The 19,146-nt window shown below is 43.4% G+C and overlaps 1 protein-coding gene across 2 annotated transcripts in view; it reads right to left on the bottom strand.

Annotated features, from left to right (window-relative positions):
• Nucleotides 1-19,146, bottom strand: part of pax5 (paired box 5) — a 57,636-nt gene that overhangs the window by 22,062 nt on the left and 16,428 nt on the right. For both annotated transcript variants that reach the window (XM_061065266.1, XM_061065268.1), the window contains exons 2-6: nt 18,651-18,816; nt 13,983-14,180; nt 13,290-13,351; nt 9,925-10,050; nt 3,143-3,243 (exon numbers count right to left, since the gene is read on the bottom strand). In XM_061065266.1, the coding sequence (XP_060921249.1) occupies nt 3,143-3,243; nt 9,925-10,050; nt 13,290-13,351; nt 13,983-14,180; nt 18,651-18,816 (653 nt within the window). The remainder of the gene's footprint in view (nt 1-3,142; nt 3,244-9,924; nt 10,051-13,289; nt 13,352-13,982; nt 14,181-18,650; nt 18,817-19,146) is intronic.

The following is a 19,146-nucleotide window of genomic DNA, read 5'->3' as shown; positions in this document are numbered from 1 at the left end:
CATTCGGTCAAAGCCACACGCACATGCTGCTGCAGAGGCACCACCATTGACTGCAGGTCCAAGGCTTCGTTTAGGAATGTCAGCCAAAACACAGAGTGACCCTCCTTGACCATAACCCACCCAGCCTGACCTCGCACACACAAACACAAACACACGCACACAAAGACACCTCATCCCACATAGCGAAGAGGCTGAGCTGTAGCTGTCAGTTTGTCAACGTTAAGGGTATGACTGTCAATCATTCCCTCTGGGAGAAGAGGGGGGCTTGGTCGACTAGACAGCATGAGAGAAGGGGAGCGGAGGTAGGGGGACAGATAGCGATGTCGGTGGGTAGTGTGTGTGCAGATGTATGCTCCTCTTTCTAATGACAATGCAGCGCCGGTTTGACCCCAGGGCGACCCGCAGTCTAAAGCCCCCTATCCACAGACCCCAGTGGCTTGACCGGGCTCAGAGAGGACACTGACCTATGAATCATGGGTATTATAGTCTTGAGTCGTAGTCTATAGAGCTACTAGAGCCAATCCCTGTCGACCTCTCGCCCTGTACCACTCCACTCCCCATGTCGGTCAGCGGGAAGAGAAAGGGCTAAAAAGCAAAACTTTGCCCTAAAGGTCTAAGGCTGCAACCTGTATGTGACTCCATATACTTCTACTCCTCCTGTGTGTGTTTATCCTCTTGCCCTTGACATTCACTGGATAAATAAACCTGATATCAGGGCATGTTTAAAGGTTACGCAAACAGAAGTGTCATTTTGCAATATTGGCAAAATATTTCCTTAATTTTGACGGCAGGGCTGCAAATTAGAGGATACTGAAGAAAAGAGCCGTAGAATACAAATGCAGGCTTATTGTTGTTTTGTTATTCAGCGTACTACTTACACCTGTCCATTCCACTCAGAATTATGTTAACTTTCTGCAGCAAAAGGGTGGGAGGTCAATTTGGATTCAACATGAAGACACTTTGGTTAAAACCCAATCTCCACACTCTCCGACTTCCATACGTTGAGGCGCGTTCCTGTTAAGTGTGTGAGTGCTTAGTGCTGTCCCACTGTGACCTCATCAAGTGTTAAACTCTTTCCACATATCTTCAGGCTCTCTTATGGGCCTTAACAAGAGTACATTGTGAACATGGTCATATGAAGGATGTGAACGCCCCAACCCTCCACTCAATCTAAACAAATGTTCTTCTATTGTAGCAGCAATCAGTAATGTTTGGGAAGAGAAAACTAAATGTAATCAAAGTCAGCAATGATGTGATGGGAGAGTGCAGATAGTTTAAATAGAAAATATTTAGCCCAGCTAGTTTTGTGGTTATCGATAGCAGTGGTGCTCAACTGGTGGGCCCCCCAAAAGTTGGCTGGCAGCTGTTTTTAGTGGGTTGCGAATATTTGCCTGGAATTTAAAAAAAAAAAGAATAAAAAGGTCTGTAAAGTGTTTTTTTTTTTTTTTGATCCGTTTATAGGTTCTGTAACATGTTCTGTACCGTCTGACGTCCAAACAGCACAATACATTTTTTTATTATCTAAATCTGATTGGTTGAAAAATATCAGAAATTTGGGTGGTGATTTTTCATGAAGGAGTTGGTGGTGGGTTAGGACTCCTAAGACCATTGATCTGTAGAGTTGTTTGTGTTTTCCAGTCAAATATTCAAATTTACTCATTGGCTTTTTTTCCCCCCTTGGATGCATTGGTACATCTTCCTCATGATAATGTGTCCTACTCCTCATTTTCTATACCATCTCAAGCCCTTCCAGCCCTGCACACCTGCCATCCTTAAAGTCTGTCAATGCTCAGTGCTTAGGCTTTAGGGTGGGGGGTCTTGATTGGCCTGGGTTAGGGTTAGGGTTAGGGCTTCTTTTCTGTCTCACACACACTTATGCAGCACATTTCCAAGATGCATCAGCATGCACACAGCTCCATCGGCCATTCCCCCAAGCAGCAGGAAGTGAGGTCATTATGAGAGCCGGGTCAATATGCTCATTAACCCCTGCAGTGTATCTAGATTATAGGAACATCAATAGGCCAGGCCTGACTGGCTCTCTGCTGCAGACATCCCAACATCTATCAGAGCGCAGAAACACACAGCAGAGTGTCAGACAGACGGAGAAAGACGACATGATGCTGACATCACATGATATGAGCAAGCAGGAAAAAATAGACATCAGGATGGATGCGATGGTTGTGTGCTGCTTTGGAGTATTTTCATGACGCAGTCTGACAAAGTTGACATGGCACGGCAAGGCATAGCAGGCAGGACAGGCTTTAAGCTAAAAGCAGAGACAAACATTATTTATCTAACACCTTTGATAAGAGAGGGCATCAAACTCCACAAGCTCTGTGGTGGGTTTAAATTGACTGAATGATGTTACCCTGTAACCTTGACCTAACAACCATATATTAGCATTCCTGCAGCTCTGCTTGATAACTCACAGTTATCCAGGGCTTAAGTATTGTGTATTTATGTTTACCCTCTTTGATACCTTATGCTAGAAATGTTTCTAAATGTTTTTGAATAAAGTCTCACTTAAAGGTTTTCCAAATGTTCAATACCTTAAAAAATACCCAATAAAAAAGAACTGACGCTTTGAAAAAAACTACAGATCTCCACTGATATTTTATATTTTTGCCTGGAATTTTATTTGTAAATAATGTACGAGGGTTATTCTTTTTGTTAAAACTCAAAAGTTTTAATTTGAATAAGCCAAAGAGTTCTTCATATATTTGCATAATTAGAGAGGAGGACCCATTGCAGCTGTTTGCCTGGAGGCTTAAGGCCAGCTCTACTCTCTTGCCTGCCACTACATTGATCGGAAGTTAGATGGAGATAGCATTTCCAATATTGCAAAGGCCATCGTTGGATCCAAACCAATGGGTGACATCACTAAGACTACGTCCATTATTTATACCCTCTATGGTGGAGCCTCAAATTGGACATCGTTTACCACAGCTCACCTAGCCTCTACCTGTTCTTTTAAATTTCAGGACAGCACCCTACAGTCTTGTTGACCTGTCCCCACACTCAGCGTCAGCCCAGAGCCTGCACGGTGCCACGCCCTTACCTTGCCAGATTCAGGGCTCACATAGAGGTCAGAGCTGGATTGGACTGGACAGGGAGGCTGTCTGTCAAACAGGCGGTCCAATACCTCGATCTGCTGCGGCGAGAACAGCTCCCCTCTCATCTGCTTCCTGAGGAAGTCCCGCCCACTGTGGCCGTGCCCGTTGGCCAGCGGTGATTCCTGCAAACCTGCACGGAGGAGACAGGGGGGGGGGGAAACAGGTGAGTTTGTTGTGTAATACAGGGGGAGAAACCAGGAAAAATAGATAACAAAGAAAGAGTGGAGGAGTAAAAGTGTACAGGTTGATGACATAAGTCACTGAGGCAGATGTGGAGAAAAAGTTTGAGCAAGGTGTGGACTTAAATGAACCCTGCTGAGCTGATACAGGACTGAGTGACTTCATAGATTGTGGGGACTCAGAGAAAATGCTACACAAATGCAATCCATTACCGAGCATACGCTGTCTCTTCTTCTTGATCTCTCCAAAGTACACTCCTGCCTCTCATATATACGCCCTTCTCCGTCTCTCTTGTCGTAACATCCACACACACACACACACACACACACGCACACGCAGACACACAAATATATATATATGGCCGTGGTATCAGTATTAGACTGTGAGCTCTCGTATCCTGCAGTTATTGCAAGGCTGAGGGACTGAACGAGACAATTATAAGAACTCTGAAGAGTCGCGGCCCACAAATGATTAGAAAGAGAGAACGAGAGAGAAAGATAAAGAGAAAAAGGGGATGAGGGTGAAAATCCCCCGCTATAGAGCCAATTCATCGCTCCGTACCGCTCCTGAGAGCCTATTTTAGTCCTGGGGGTCACTGAGTGTTTGGTGTGTGTCTGTGAAGTGTGTGCGCGCAAGTGTGTGTCCTTCAGCAGAGGGAGTGATATGACGGACAGGTGGAGATGGGGAAGGGGCTTCGAATATGATATATATATATATATAGTATATATTTGTTCTTGTTTTTTTTGTTTGGACTGAAAATACAGATCCATAAACACCAGAAGCTGATCCTGAAGAACAACAAAGTGATGTTGAAAGAAAGAGACAGAAAGAAACTAAACTTTTTTTACCTTTTCAATATTAAAAGATAATTCCAGTTAAGTACAAGTTCAGTCTTTGAATTTTTCCTAAATTTTAAAGAAGTACTCAGAGGATTTAGAAAAACTCATGATCATTCATGTGAGCCTGCGTTCTGCTTGCCCCAGTATGTTGTGATTAGCTACTTCTACTCTGCTAGAGGGTCTTTCTGAAAGCAAGAAATCGCCCAATATGGGATTTCTAGGACTTATAATTTGTTGCCAAGGTATCAAAGTATAAAATTCTTGTCTTGGCACAACTATCATTTTTTGGTATCATCCTAGAGTTGATGTCTGCGTGGAACTACGGCACAATGAGGGATTTTCCATTCATTGTGAGTCTTTGTAGGTAACCTCAAATTCCATAGCTGCCTCTCACTCTCACACAGAGCTGCAAAACTAAAAAAAAAAAAAAAAAACCCAACAACACGCTTTACCTTTTCAGTACACAAAACCCCTTTCACTCACACTCACAAACACACTGCTTGATCATAATCTCTCTCTCTCTCTCTCTACTATAGTCACACACACACACACTGATATACAGATGCTGGGAGCGGAGTGAGTGTATGGTCCAGGTCTCTGGTGACAGACCAATCAGGGGGGAGATAAAGCCAGTATGATGCTTTAGCCTGGTAACCCACGGCGACCCATTTAATCCCACCGGCCAGTCCTCATGATGGAATTCAATTGATCAATCATGTAGCTCTGATGGCACCATTTCAGCTAGGTTATTGCTTTTTTGCTTTCTGTCTGTCGTACACACACACACACACACACACAAATACACACTGAAAGACTGACCCAACCTGTCACTATGGAGGACCCACAAAGGAGACGGAGAGAATGAAGGAGACAACAGAACCCTGCTGTAATCGAGCAGTAAGAACAAAGCTTTTATTTATGATAATCAATATTGTCCATTTATCTGTATCAATGTGTGTAGGTGAGTGTGTGCTCGTGTGTGTGTGTGTGTGTGTGTGTGTTGTGTCTGTGTGAGTGTGGGTGGGTGGGTAGCTTGATATCCGGCTGGGCTCATTGTATCCATGGATGGGTAAAGAAACTCATTGCCGTGACGGGTTAAATCCTATTCACTGTCGGATACACACACACACACACACACACACTTACACACACGCTCACGCTCACGCACACACACACACACACACACACACACACACACACACACACACACACACACACACACACACACACACACACAGCTGCCTCTATCTCTCTGAGTCAGTCTCAGAAGGGAAGCGCTTCTCTTCCCTCTTTTTCAGAGCAGAACAAAACAAACAATGAGCCCTTATTGTTCTCTCCTTCTTGCCTTTTTCCTCTCTCTTCCGCCTTCTCTCTCTCTCTCTCTCTCTCTCTCTCTCACCCTGTTCTCCCTCGCTCTTTCACAGTCTCCCTCCGACTCGGCCTATATTTGCCATTTATTCGAAAAACCCAGGAACAGTTGAATTATTAAATCCAAATACCTCTGAGAGTTTAATGGGTTGGTACCTGTTTGTGGGTATATCACAGTGCTTGTGTGTCTGTGTGTGTGTGAGTGTGTGTGTGTGTGTGTGAGTGTGTGTGTGTGTGAGTGAGTGTGAGTGTTGGTGTGTGTGTGTGTGTGTGTGTCTGCAGGGGGTTGGACACCACCAGTGTGCATCTTTTTGCACTTGACATAGATTATCATACTGATAGGGACAAGGGTCGTAAGTCCGACCTCGCAGCCCCAGCCCGTGAGTTTGTGTGTGTGTGTGTGTGTGTGTGTGTGTGTGTGTGTGTGTGTGTGTGTGTGTGTGTGTGTGTGTGTGTGTGTGTGTGTGTGTGTCATGTAAACTCCAGAGATCAAAGTTTTTTTTTTTGTGTGTGGGCAGGGAACAGAGAGAGGGACTCAGGGTGAAGGGCGGAGCTCGCCTCCCTCTTCTCCTTCGTGCTCTGTCTTTTGCTTACTTCCAGCGCCTTTTATCTGCTAAGCTGCTGCATGTCACAGTGGATGCACAACGGGGTGAGGGGTCAGCTCGGCATTCTGGGTAAATGCCATTGACGAATATCTTCTTTCTTATTTGGTTTTTCACATATATAACAAAACTCTTGAAAATATCATCCCAGTAAAAAATCTGCATGAAGTCAGGGTGAGCTGATGTGTTAACGCAGCAGGAAGTAAATTCACTGCAAGCGAGCAGGTGGGGATGATGACATTCATATAATGCAACTGGTGCAATCTTCATGCACGAAATGAAGCAGCTTCTTTCTCTTTTCTGATCTCCATTACGTTCTTCTCCACTCGTTTGTTGATACTGTGAATATGTCCAATTACATGAAGCATCGTTATAAAAGGCAAAAATGCCATTACATTAGTCAGACTCTAACGCTTTGCCTGCCAGCTTTGATTACTGCAGTGTCTTTTTTTATGTGATGTCCAGCCTCCTGAGACCCCACCAACACCCCTCCAAGAGGAAAACGTCACACTGTGAGGGACGTGTGTGTACTTAAAAAGATTTTGGGGGCAGGTGGTTCTGAAAATTAATAGAAATGTGTTATTGATACAATTTATAGACATTTTCAGGAGTTTTGTGTTTTTCAGAAAACAGCTCTAGACACTGCTTTTTGATTTCCATTAATTTTTCCAAACATACTTTGCACACACACACACACACACACACACACACACACACACACCAACACACATACACGCACACGCACACACACACACACACCCTTTGTTTATGGGGAGAATAGGTTAAGATACAATAGTCCCCTTTTGGCCCCACAAGTCAAGTTCTTCCATTCACTCCCATTCATCGACATTCTGCCCCCCGGTCACCCCCCACTTCCCCTCACTTTGGCGGGGGGCACAGGTCATCACAGGGATTTACCCCAACACACACTCCTGCTGCCGACAACACACACACACACACACACACCCTCGCACAGAAACACGTTAGCATGATCCCGCCTTCCTGTGTTCCCATTTCTAAAACAGCTGCCATTTCTATGCTTTGGAGTTACAGCCGATAACAAAGGTTTCCTGCACACAGGTTTGTATGATATTTCTAATGTCGCACAATGTGATGTGATTCTATATGACCTTTTTTTTTTTTTAATTCACAGTAACACAAAACAGCAAAAACACCTGAAGCATGCCAAGCGGCCTCCTTTTGAACCATACATTTGAAGCTTAATAGTGACAATCCTACCATGTACAATAACAACAATGACACAGAGGTTAACCTTCTCCGTCTTATTGCAGCGACATATCACCTGTTGTTGGGAATAGACGAAACCAGAAAGTCAACAAGAGAAAGCTGTACCATTGTTGGTCATGTGAGTGTGACATGTGTATGTTCATGTCTTCCTCCCTCTGTGTGATCATGTTCGTGCAGACGAGACATACGGCAGTGAGAAGCTTGCATCATTGTGTATGTGTTTGTCTGTCCATGTCAGTGCATGCTGTTCGCCCTGTCGCCCCTTGCTGTGTGTGTGTGTCATTATCCAGCGGGGGCTGCTCTAATGGAAGCTGTGATTAGCAATGCTGTTAATTAGACCACAGAGCCGACCGCGCAGACCTCCGCCACAGAGAACGCTGCAGATAAAAAACGTGCCGCCCAAGCGACACCAACGCCTCGACTGGCGCTTTCTGGCCGCTTCAGTGAAACGTGAAGTGATACAGTATTTCGATATGAATTAAGAAAACATGCGGCCGAGTTGTAGTAAAAAAAACAAAACACCAGATATGCCACACATGTAGCACATGGTGTGGCATGTCAGGCACGTAAAGAACAAAGTGAAACAATAATGCTGCTAATTAGATTGCAGAGCTTCTATATCAGCTGCAGATTCAACCACAGAGTCTTTCACACAGACATCAGAGCACACATAATAGTGTAGGATACATTCTGATAACTAGACAGAACTCTTTTTTTCAGTAATGTGTGGATATATAAGATCATCTGAAACTTGTCAAAGCTGAAAACAAACATGTTTAACTGATAACATTGACAGTCATGACTTTTTCTGATGGACACAGGGTTTAGCAAAACGTGTTAAAAGGGAAATCTAGGGTGAGTATAAAACATGACATTCTGTGAAGTGCTCTCGTTGGATTCAAGGTTAACCTCGGTATACTTTGGTCTTCATGTCCTTCGTCTTGCATGAGAAATATTTTGAGTTTTTGTCCCGTTTTTGTTGTGTTTTTTTCTCCAGAAATCGATTCCTGTTTTGTTTCTGTCTTGCTCTCTAATGCAACAAAGGGTTAGGGTGAAAGTCCCTTCAGAATATATGAAGAGTTAAAGTTTCAAAAAAAGGTTGTTCGGAAGCAACTTACAAGGTTTGAAAGAAGACGCAAACAAATAAGTGCAACTGATTAGTTATTAACTTAATAAAGGCGTTTCCAATATGTTATGTTAGTAAGGGATCTTTAGCTTAGGACCTAAATAAACAAGCTGTGTTGTTAGTTATCAATGGTAGTTGTGCTTATGCTCTAATATATTTTAGAATCGAGTGCCTTGTCCCGGCAGCAGAAGCCAGGCTCTCAAGTAGACGGAGCCCCCCCCCCCCCACCCAAACCTTCAGCGAGCTGATCTGGCACTACAACCAACCGCCGTCCTCACTCATACACGGCCTGCTCCGACCTCCACCTCAGCATCAAGGAAGTGTGGACAACAGGAATGTGAGGAATACAAAGTAGAAAGCCCCATCTCCCCCATCCCATTTTTCTTAATGAGTAAGGTCTTTTACCTGCTCTTTTGTAAAGCGTCTCGAGATAACACTTGACATGAATTGTCGCTACACAGATAATGATTGATTGATTTGTATTTTGTGCTTAATAATGCTCCTAACGTTGTGTTTTTTTAAACTTTGTAAAGCACTTTGAGTCGCTCCATGTGCGCATGGTGCTCTATAAACAGATTTTACCTGCCTGTCCTTAACATTATTGTATTAATCAAATGTTTCTGTAAAGTTGATCCGTTTAATTTAGAGGAGATTGATGAACAGTTTGTGGCAGAACAGAAGCACCTGGGATTCATTTTTGTACCTGCTGGAATGTTTTGGAAATGTATCAACATTTGGCAAAACATCCCATACTGTATCTGTGTGTGTGTGTGTGTGTGTGTGTGTGTGTGTATATATTTGTGTGTCAGTGAGTTGCAGAGAGAGAGCGAGAACTAGCCCCCAGTGGCGTTCTGTCACCCCCCCTCGCTCCGACATCTGGTCCTGTCTCATTTACCGCAGGAGACCGTCTGTGTGATGGCTTTTTAATGCCGCTGACACCGCCACACACACACTCACTGACATGCACAGGTGTAATTCCACGTTACACATCCTCATACACCAAACGTACACATACAGTCCAGTAAGTGAGAAACCCCCCCAACACGCCTCTATTAACATGCAGCATCGATCCAGTACGACAGCGTGTGTGATCAATAGTGCATGCATAAACTGTCTTCTCAGGTAGCTCTCCAGTGAAGCTCTGATAGTAAACAAATAAGACTTTCTCAATGAAGATGTTTGGTTCAGAACTCCCATATTGCACTCAAACACACACACACATGCACACACACACACATTCAATCCTCCTGTGCTCAGTTCTTTCCATGGGGTGAGGTGGAGGGTCTCGGGGCTGTCCGTCATCTTATAATGTGTGTATGTATTTGGTGTTTTTTTTTGTTTTTTTTTACAGTGCACTTTCAAAACAAACAAAAAAAAAGCACAGTGAAGCACTTTATCTCACACACACACACACACACTCTTCAACATTTTAGTTTTTTTTTGCTCACCGTCGTCCCTCTTCCTCTTGCCCACGTCGGCAGCCGAGCTGATTCCCAGAATGCCGCTGATGGAGTACGACGAGCCGGCTGAGTCGCTGGTCACTCCTGACACTTGTGTGGCAGCCACCGATGTCGCTGTGGAGAGAACACACAACGCACTCGTTTTTATCTTTTGTGAGTGGCTCTTGAGAGAGACTCTTAAATCTCTGAGACACGGTGTGATTACTCATAGAGCCACTGAAATTTGAATGTAACCTCAATTTCAACTCAAAGGATTTTTATCTGAATAAAAATGTAAGACTTAAATATGAATATGTTATAAAAGTGAGTATAGTTCCCAAAGGTAGACTTAAAGATGTGGAACTTCCTGTTTGTCTCGATTTGGCGCCCCCTGTGGACAAAGTGGTCCATCTTATCTCTTAGCTGATCTGGTCTTTTTTTTCTGATGGCACATCTCATCCTGCTTTCTTTTAACAGTCATGAGAATCGCTCATTATGGATTTTTTGCTGCTGGAAAATCTAAAAAACCTTTATCATCTGGTCTGACATACAGTATACCCTGTAGCCATGGTTACAGGCATTAAAAAAAATACCTGCAGATGTAGACAGATTTATAAATCCCAATACAAAACGAAAAACTCTTGGAAGTTAGTCATCAGCCATTAAATCAATTTTAAAGATTAAAACACGAGGAATATCCAAAAAAAAAAAATCCTGTTAAAATCAAGAGGAAAGTCGATGAAATCTTCTGTCTTGTTTTGGTTGGTTTCCGCTTGGTTTATCTGTGTTTGGTATTTTGGTCCTCATCTTGTTTTCTCAGAGCATGGCTCGTACTCGTTCACATGTCTCAATAGAGCTTATGATAAAACCTTTTCAAATCAGGGCAGTAATAGTAGTTCTCTCTCCTTATAACCTGCATAGATGCACTTAGATCGTCTGAAACTTTCCTGAGCCACACACACACACACACACACACACACACCGAATAGAAAAACAGCCACAAAGGACACGAGTCTGTCTGTGTTTTGCTCCTCATGTCTCTCTCTCTAATCTTCCCCCCCTGGAGGAGACAAGTTCCTCGCTGGGCGACACAGCGACATACTTGTCACCGCTTCAGTGACGCACACACAAACACACATGTTCTGCAGCCTCCTGACACACACACACACACACACACACACACACACACACACAAACATCCACACACACCTAAACATACAGTCACTCATTCCTCGGTCCCTTATCTGTGCCCCTGTAAGCGGACGTGAGGGTTGAGTGACAGTACGGTATCCCAGGAGGGACAGAAAGGTGTGGAGACAGACATCCTAATCCTCTCTCCCAGCAGACCCCCAAACACAGAAAGACGAGACCGCAAAGGGAATAAAAAAAAAAAAGAAAGAAGAAGAAAGAGATAAAGCAGGCGATCGAGGTCCCTCCCAGCCGTTCCTGGTTCTCTAACGACAGGGAGACCGTAATGAATGCATATCCCTCCTTTTCCCATCACTTGATTTAGCACTTCAATTATCTGATTTTCCTTTCTCTTTCTTTTCACTCTTTTTTTTATCACAACGCAACGCTTTTATTCCGCAAATCCAAATGTTCAATTTTACGCCTGGGAGTGGGACCCATTTATCTGTGTAATCTGCAAGCGTGCTGTGTGTGTGTGTGTGTGTGTGTGTGTGTGTCTTGGTGCATCTACGAGTGTATGCATGTGCGATGTGTGAGCGTGCGTGCTAAATGTGTGTAAAAAGGCAGGAGTCAGGGAGCAGTGTGTGTGAAATTAATTTAGATTAATAGACAACGTGCGATTATGAAGATACGAGAGACACCGAGACACAATCCACTGCAGGGCAGAGCGAGGAGGGGAGAGAGAGAGAGAGAGAGAGAGAGAGAGAGAGAGAGAGAGGGGAGAGATAGTCCCTAATATTTATTTGTACTCTGAGATTTTCATCGAATGAAAAGAAATAATGTTTCAGTCACAGTTCTAATAGTTATTTTTGCTTCAGATTAAAAAGCACACATGAACAGACAAACCTTGTTCATTTGGAGGACGAGATTGTTGCGTCTTTTTTGTTGTTAATTCAGTTTAAACTGAACTCTGATGAACATCATGGGGGAATCTTGCTAATATTTGGATTTCGATGTCTCCCGAGTATTACTGCTTACCATAAAAATGTATAGAATCCCTTCATTAACACAAGTAATAAATCCAATTTATCCAAAAGACGACCTTGTTTTTCTTAGTTACATCTGTGCGTTTTACTCAAAAGTGGCAAAACAAAGAATGATAGAGAGATAATCATTGTTATTATTCTGAAAAAAACAAAGAAAGTCTGCTTAGTGTGGATCGCAAGTCACCTCATAACAACCGTACTCAGTTTTTTTCATCTTGAAGCCAAAATTCCCTTAACTTATTCTCCTCTCTTCTTTTTTGGGGTTTGTAAATAAGAGTGTAATACGCTGCAGTATGCCGTGAATAGTCACATGAACAAAAAAACTAAAATGAGTAATAAATCTTATTAGTCATAATAATGCTTCTTAGGTGAGGACAGAGTGACATGCAGGGAAAGAAGCCACAGGCTGGACTCGAACCCAGGCCACCCGCTAGGAGGACTACAGCCTCCACAACTGCTGGACCATCTGAACCCTGGAGGTAACTTTTTAGGACATTTTACTACCTTAAACTTTTAAAAAAATGGAATTCAAGACTTTTGAAGTGTTGAAGGATCTCTGTGACAGTAAGGTAAAGTTGGACATTTGTAGCTCCTGAGGAACTGTGAGCTTAGGGCAGTGCTGCCCAATCTGCCTCTGTGATGAATCAGTCTTACTGTACAGAAGAGTTGTGGATACTTAATACAAATCCATTCACAGATACTTCAGTCCTAATTATCACATTAAGTTGTTTAAGATCCATGTTTGAGACTGAATTGTTAAATAAAGACTACTGACTTGTATTTCTTTGTGAGAATGATGTTCTTGGTGATAGTGTCTGACACATCCATGAATGTAACAAATCATCTGATTGGAGTTGGTCGTGCTTTTTAAAGCGTCCCCAGTTTGACTGCTTCTTCTATTTTTTTTCTGACCGTACCGTCAACAACAACAACAACAACAACACAAGTTGAGAATCTGAATGTTCTTACAGAGCAGGTGGGGAGAAAAAAATCAGGAGCTAAATCCTCCTAAGACGTTTCTGGATTCGCTCTGTGGCACACAGAACTTTACACCTTGTCTTTCACTTTAAGTTCAGCTCCAGAGTTACAATAATGTACAGAGTGCCGGCGTTGCTCCTCAGAGACTCCCGTGAAATCAGCTCCTCCGTAAAAAGTGCTTTGCCAGTTGGAAACAGGATTTTTAAAAGCCAGCGAACCTACCTAAGTTGTGAGCCGACACTGAGCCAGTTTGGCCCGGCTGCTGAACCTTTGTCCGAATGATCCTGCAGGAGGAGAGAGGAGATATTAGTGTGTGTGAAGTGGTAGTTTGTGTGTGTGTGTGTGTGTGTGTGTGTGTGTGTGCGTGAGAGGATTCTGAGTGACAGAGAGAACATGACCATCGTGGGAGCAAAACTGTGCGCGTGTTTGTGTGTGTGTGGCTGTGTGTGTGAAGTGGCTGAGGCAGGCTGACATGGCAGAGGGGCCTCACACTTCCTGCTTGGCTGCTCATGCAAGCCTTTTCTTCCTCTTTTCTTTTCCTTTCCTCCCCTGTCCTCTCATTTCCTTCCCTTTTCCTTTCCTTTTGTGTCTGTCTCTTCCCTTACTCGCACACACCTTCCTTCCCCTTTGTCCGCCTCCTTTGCTCTCTCCTTCTCTCTCTTATTTCTCTATCCCTCCCTTTCTCTGCCTCTATGCTCAGGGGAAAGGGTTGTCATTGTACCATCGTGTTGAACCACTGAGCTGCAGCCACTTCATACATATGGAGACCGGGGCCTCTTTACCATTCCCTCTCTTTTTTTTTTTTTTTTCCACCGCAGCACACACACAAACACACGGTGTTCTGTTGCTCTGTGACTCTACCTACCTAAGTGGATGCTCACACACCCAACACACACATTACACAGACTCTAGTACCTGTTGATGGAGCTGACACTGGGGACGCTGTCGTTGTCGCACACTCTCTCGGCGAGGAGCCGGTCCCGGATCTCCCAGGCAAACATGGTGGGGTTTTGGCGTTTGTAATCGGCGATCTTGTCGACCACTTTGGGAGTAGCAACCTTTGGTTTGGATCCCCCGATTACCCCGGGGCGGATACTGCCCGTTTCATAGTACCTGCCAATCAAAGAAAAGAAGAAGCGTGTGTTAATAATGAGAAGTCCACTGGCTTGTGGTAGCTCGGGTTGAATACGACTGAAGATCTGTTTTTTATTTTGTTTTTAAAGCTTTGGTGATTAGTTTTATCTTTTCAAAGTATTGAACCTTGTTGACAGCTTTAGTGACCTCTTATCCCTCGAGGACATGGAGGCCTGCTTCTGGTACTTGGCCTCCCATGCTACTTTTGGAGAGTCTGGGTCTGATGGCTCTGGGAGGCAGACAACCCTCTTCTTTTTTTAATGATAGTACGCTTTTACTTTTCTTTTTGATTAAGCTTATATGTAGGGTTAGGGTTGACTCAATTTGTAATACTATGATACAATTTGGCACGTGTTTTAAATGATCCAATCTCTGTTTCTATTTTGATCGGTAGCATTGAGAATACCAAAGCTTTACAAAAAAAGAAACTACAGATCTTCAGTCATATTTTCAACTAAAGCTGCAACATGAGGATTAAAGGCTACATGCTAATTGAAAAGATTTTAAGGACAGCCAAAGACATCGTCCAAATTGCAAAAATACATCGGCAACATTTTGGTACCAATGTATTGTACAATTTAGTGAGAGTGCAGGAGTTTGCTTGCAATTTTAGGTAATTAAAACCAAGAGAACATCCAGTATTGGTATTGTTAAAAACCTAGTTATGGCAGGTTCAGGCTTGCCGTTAACCAGCCAATATTCTGCTTTAGACTTAGACTGCTGGGGGACTTGAAACATGAGCTCTTCTCCAATTCTGTCTTTATTCCTCCATCTATTAAATCCAACTTTAGTGAGAAAGTTTACCCTGTTTTTAAAGGTGTATGGATCATACTGTTTACGTCGTACTCTTTTGATTTTCAACAAATGTGTCCATTGGAATTCTCACCTGCCTTATCCTTTAACTAAACTCCTTTACACCTTTTTATTCTTTGCTAATCCATCCATGTCCAACTTTCTCTCAGATTGCTGAAACTTGTTCATTATTCAACCCAGCAGCTTGAGAGTGGGCTACAAAAGACTGGAATATAACATATAAATGGCCTTTTAGTTCACCGTCCGTGTGCCTTGGTCCACTCTATCTCAAATCTCTTCCCTCCTGGCGTGCCAGAGTAAGAACGACCTTCACACAGCAACTTCACCTCCCCACTGGCCTGCCTGTCCCCCCCCCTCCTCCTCCTCTGTTCACACCTGATCTGGATAAGAGAGCCCTCCTGTTTTTTGACATTCAGTCATTTATTAAAGGATTGTGATGTTCACACACTCCCTCAAAAATGTAAGTGTGGTCTGTTATTATTCATACTGTCAGTCTCTACTGTCCAATCTGAAGTAATGGTTGCAATATGGTTGCATTTTGGAAAAGCACATTTTTTCTTAGAGTCTGATTTAGTCCAATCTTGAATCTGTATTGACGGTCACAGTCTTTCGAGTTTTGAAGCTCTGTCTTTCCGTTCATTCTTCCACTGCATCCACTTGATTTGTCTAACACAGACTGCTGGATCAGTGCACAAGCTTCTGTTGAACATTACAACGTGTTTTTTGCAGAGATAGTGAATTTAGATAATCCCCCCCAACACTAACATTCACAGTCAGGCTCAGTGCGGAAAATAGACGTCCTCGCAAACCTAGTACATCATTGCATATCACCGAGAACATAATTCTCACAAAGAAATACAAGTCAGAAGAAAATCATCATCAGGAACAAAAGGAGATTCAGCACAGATATGATGGAACCCAGACATTAGTATTTGTAGTCACCTTTCTCACCAGACAGTTAAACTACAAATCGTTTTAATTAATTTGAGCTCCCAATGTAGGTCAAAAGTTTTTGTATAAGCTAAAACCCAGCCACCCAACACTGGCTCCACAGTGTAGCTCCTGTTAATGGTTACTGAGATTATGCTCTACTACCCAGAACTGAGAGATGACATCATGCATCATGGAGCGGTTTTGCAATGTTTTCATCTAGAAAATGAAGATAAAGTTGTAAGTGGGCTGAGTCAGGTTAAACTGGCAAATAACCAGTGGAACCAAGCGATGAGTAACAGGCACAGGCATGTAGACGTTTACCTTTAAGGAGGACCGGAGGCTGGCGGTGCTAGCACGGCTAACGTTAGCCAAAGTCAGTGAACCAATTTAACAGTGTATAGTTACAGACGCTTAGATAAAGTGTTAAATAAATTGTGCTCAATTGAGATTGTTTTCTAAACTTAAGACTAGTTCAGTATACTTCATTTTAATTTGCATTTAATCAACAGGAAAATAAGTCCCAAGGAATAGACCTCACAAAAACCTTTAGTGTACCTGGCAAATTGGTAAAAACTGACCATTTCTGATTTAAAGTTAAAAATTGCAAGCTAATTCCTTTACAATGGCTTAATTGGGCAAATACATTTCCAACGTTTGGGTAACAAAACGCTGACGATGTACTCGTGCAATATAGACGGTGCTCTCTCCGTCTTTCACTTGTGGTAACTTGGGGTTGAAATGTTACTCAAGATGTAAAGTTTTAAAAAAAAAAAGATTATGTACTGTTCAATACTATCGATCATAAAAGAGATTAAAAACATGAAACTACCCAAAAGTATCAAAGTACTGGAAATGTTGACCTTAGAGCAAACAGCAAAGAATACGATGCTGTCCCGTGAGTACGTTTATTCGTCCTTAACCAGTAGAATGAAATGTTCAGTTAGCAGCAGCATCGACTAAATGACTGACAAATGTTTATGACGCCTGACTGCGGTGCTGCCTCCTCTTGTTTTTCTTTTTCACATTGTGACACAGAGGTAAGAAGAGGGTGGCACTGATCCACACACACACACACACACACCAAACACACACACACACTCAGAAATCCAGGCGTTTCATGTCCACCATGGCTATTTCATGAATGTATTTGCATGCAGAAGGGGCATGGGGGGGGTGAAGGGGGTGGAAGGACAGCAAATGTGCTCCGCAGCTTGCAGAAAAGGGGGGATGCTGTGTGTGTGGATGCAAGCTGTCAGTCAGTCTTAAACCTGCTGCTCTGCCTCTGCCTCTCTCTCTCTCTCTCTCTCTCTCTCTCTCTGTTTGTCTCTCTCGCTCTCTCTCCACCGCTGTACGGTAGAGTAATCCCTTCCGTGAAGATGTGTGCTCCTGTAAGCGTGCATCTCCTTGTCTTTCTTTTTGTGTGTTTTATATATGTGTGTGTGTGTGTGTGTGTTCTGTGTGTGTGTGTGTGTGTGTGTGTGTGTGTCTGTGTGTGTGTGTCTGTGTGTGTGTGTGTGCTGCAGTTTTTTGGGCTTTTCACAGCTGGAGTCTAAACACAGCTAAAGGAAAAACAATCTATTTCCAAATGGAAAACTATTTAAATTATTCACAGCTGAATCATTGGTGAATAAACGAGCGTGGTTATTGATATCCACGCAACGATGAGCCAAAACACACACTCAGACACACACACACACACACACACACACACATGGAGTGGTGGAGTTGGTGTTTTTGTTCTGCTGGCACCACAGAGACAGAGAGGAGAGGATAAAACATCCCTCCCTCCCTCCTTCCATCCCTCGATCCCCTCTCCACCCCCCCCCCCCCCCCCCCCACCCCCTCCCAAACGGTAACGCTTGAGTGAGTTGAACGGCCAGGACAGGGGGAGAGAGAGAGAGAGGTAGAGAGAGAAAGACAGAAGGAGAGAGAGAAAGGCAAAGGGAGAACAATGAGCAACACATTTTTTTGATATAGCTGAGGGTCGCTGTGGCTAATCCTTCCCCTCCGTCCCCTCAAATGGTCTCTCTGTCTCTCATTCTGTCTCCCCTGCACTCCTCTTCTTCTTCTTCATCTTTAACTCGCCGTTTCCCTTTTGATTGTGTTCCTTGTTCTTGTCTTTCTCCCATTCTCCATCTCCCCTCTGTCTTTTTTTTTTTTTAAGGGGTGCAGAAATATGGTGCCACTTTCATTTTGATGCTAATTCCAAAAAGTGATGAATCTTTTTCCCTTTTGTGCCCCTTTCTTCTCGGGGGGACGGAACGAGCAGGGATTTACTCTTGAATTTTAGCTTTGAAAAGGCAGAGACAGAAAGACAGAGGGAGAAAGAAATGGGAGGTGAGAGAAGGCAGAAATGTTGAGAGGGGTCGGGACGACAGATACAGGATACAGAGGGAGAGGGGAAAGGTAGAAAAGAGGCAGAGAAGTGGAGAGGAGAGTGAGAGAAACGAGGGAAAATGAAGGCAAACAGTCGAGGAAATTTAGCTTGTGTGTGCTGAAGGAAAAAGAAAAATTGCCTCGCAAGGGATTCAATTTGACACATGCCATTGAAACGGCAAAAAATAGGATGTAAAAATACAAATTTGACCCAATAATGACCTCATAAAGAACCAAAAATAAAGCCCTAAAATGAACAAGATATTTAAGCCTGATGTTGTGCTGTAGCTCTCCTTCTTAACACAGCAGTACGTTGCACTTCTTTACCTGCCCAGTATCTTGCTGACACATCCGTGGCTGACTCGCAGCTGCCGTGAGATGTCGCAGGGTCGAACTCCTTGGTGGGCGAGTTCTACTATTCGCTGTCGCACAACATCTGGGAGGGGCCTGCCGTTCACAAACACACCTCCGAGCTGGTTCACTCCGCCATGTCCTACAAGAGGGAGAAGAAGAAGAAGAAGAAGGAGAAGAAGAAGGTCAGGGATGAGTGAGGAGGAGAGGGGTGGAGAAATATTGTGGTTGGCCTAGCTCAAGGCAGTGATACGTTTCATAAGGTCGCAGGGACACAACAAAGATAAACTCGTTCAAATGAGGGTGACTAAATAAAGGTTGATGAGGTCATTTTGAGACGATTTTAAAAGACTTAAACGTGGTGGTTTCAAACAACAGCAGATAACCAGCAGTGACCAAATAATTGATTAAAAAAACGTATCAGTTTGCTCAATTATAAGCGTCTGAGGCTCGGCTTGTCCTCTAATTAGAT

Source organism: Labrus mixtus, chromosome 2 (genome assembly GCF_963584025.1).
Source record: "Labrus mixtus chromosome 2, fLabMix1.1, whole genome shotgun sequence".
NCBI classification, from domain to species: domain Eukaryota; kingdom Metazoa; phylum Chordata; class Actinopteri; order Labriformes; family Labridae; genus Labrus; species Labrus mixtus.
The sequence above is the reverse complement of the archived record's forward strand: the minus strand, read 5'-3'. Positions and strand labels throughout refer to the sequence as shown.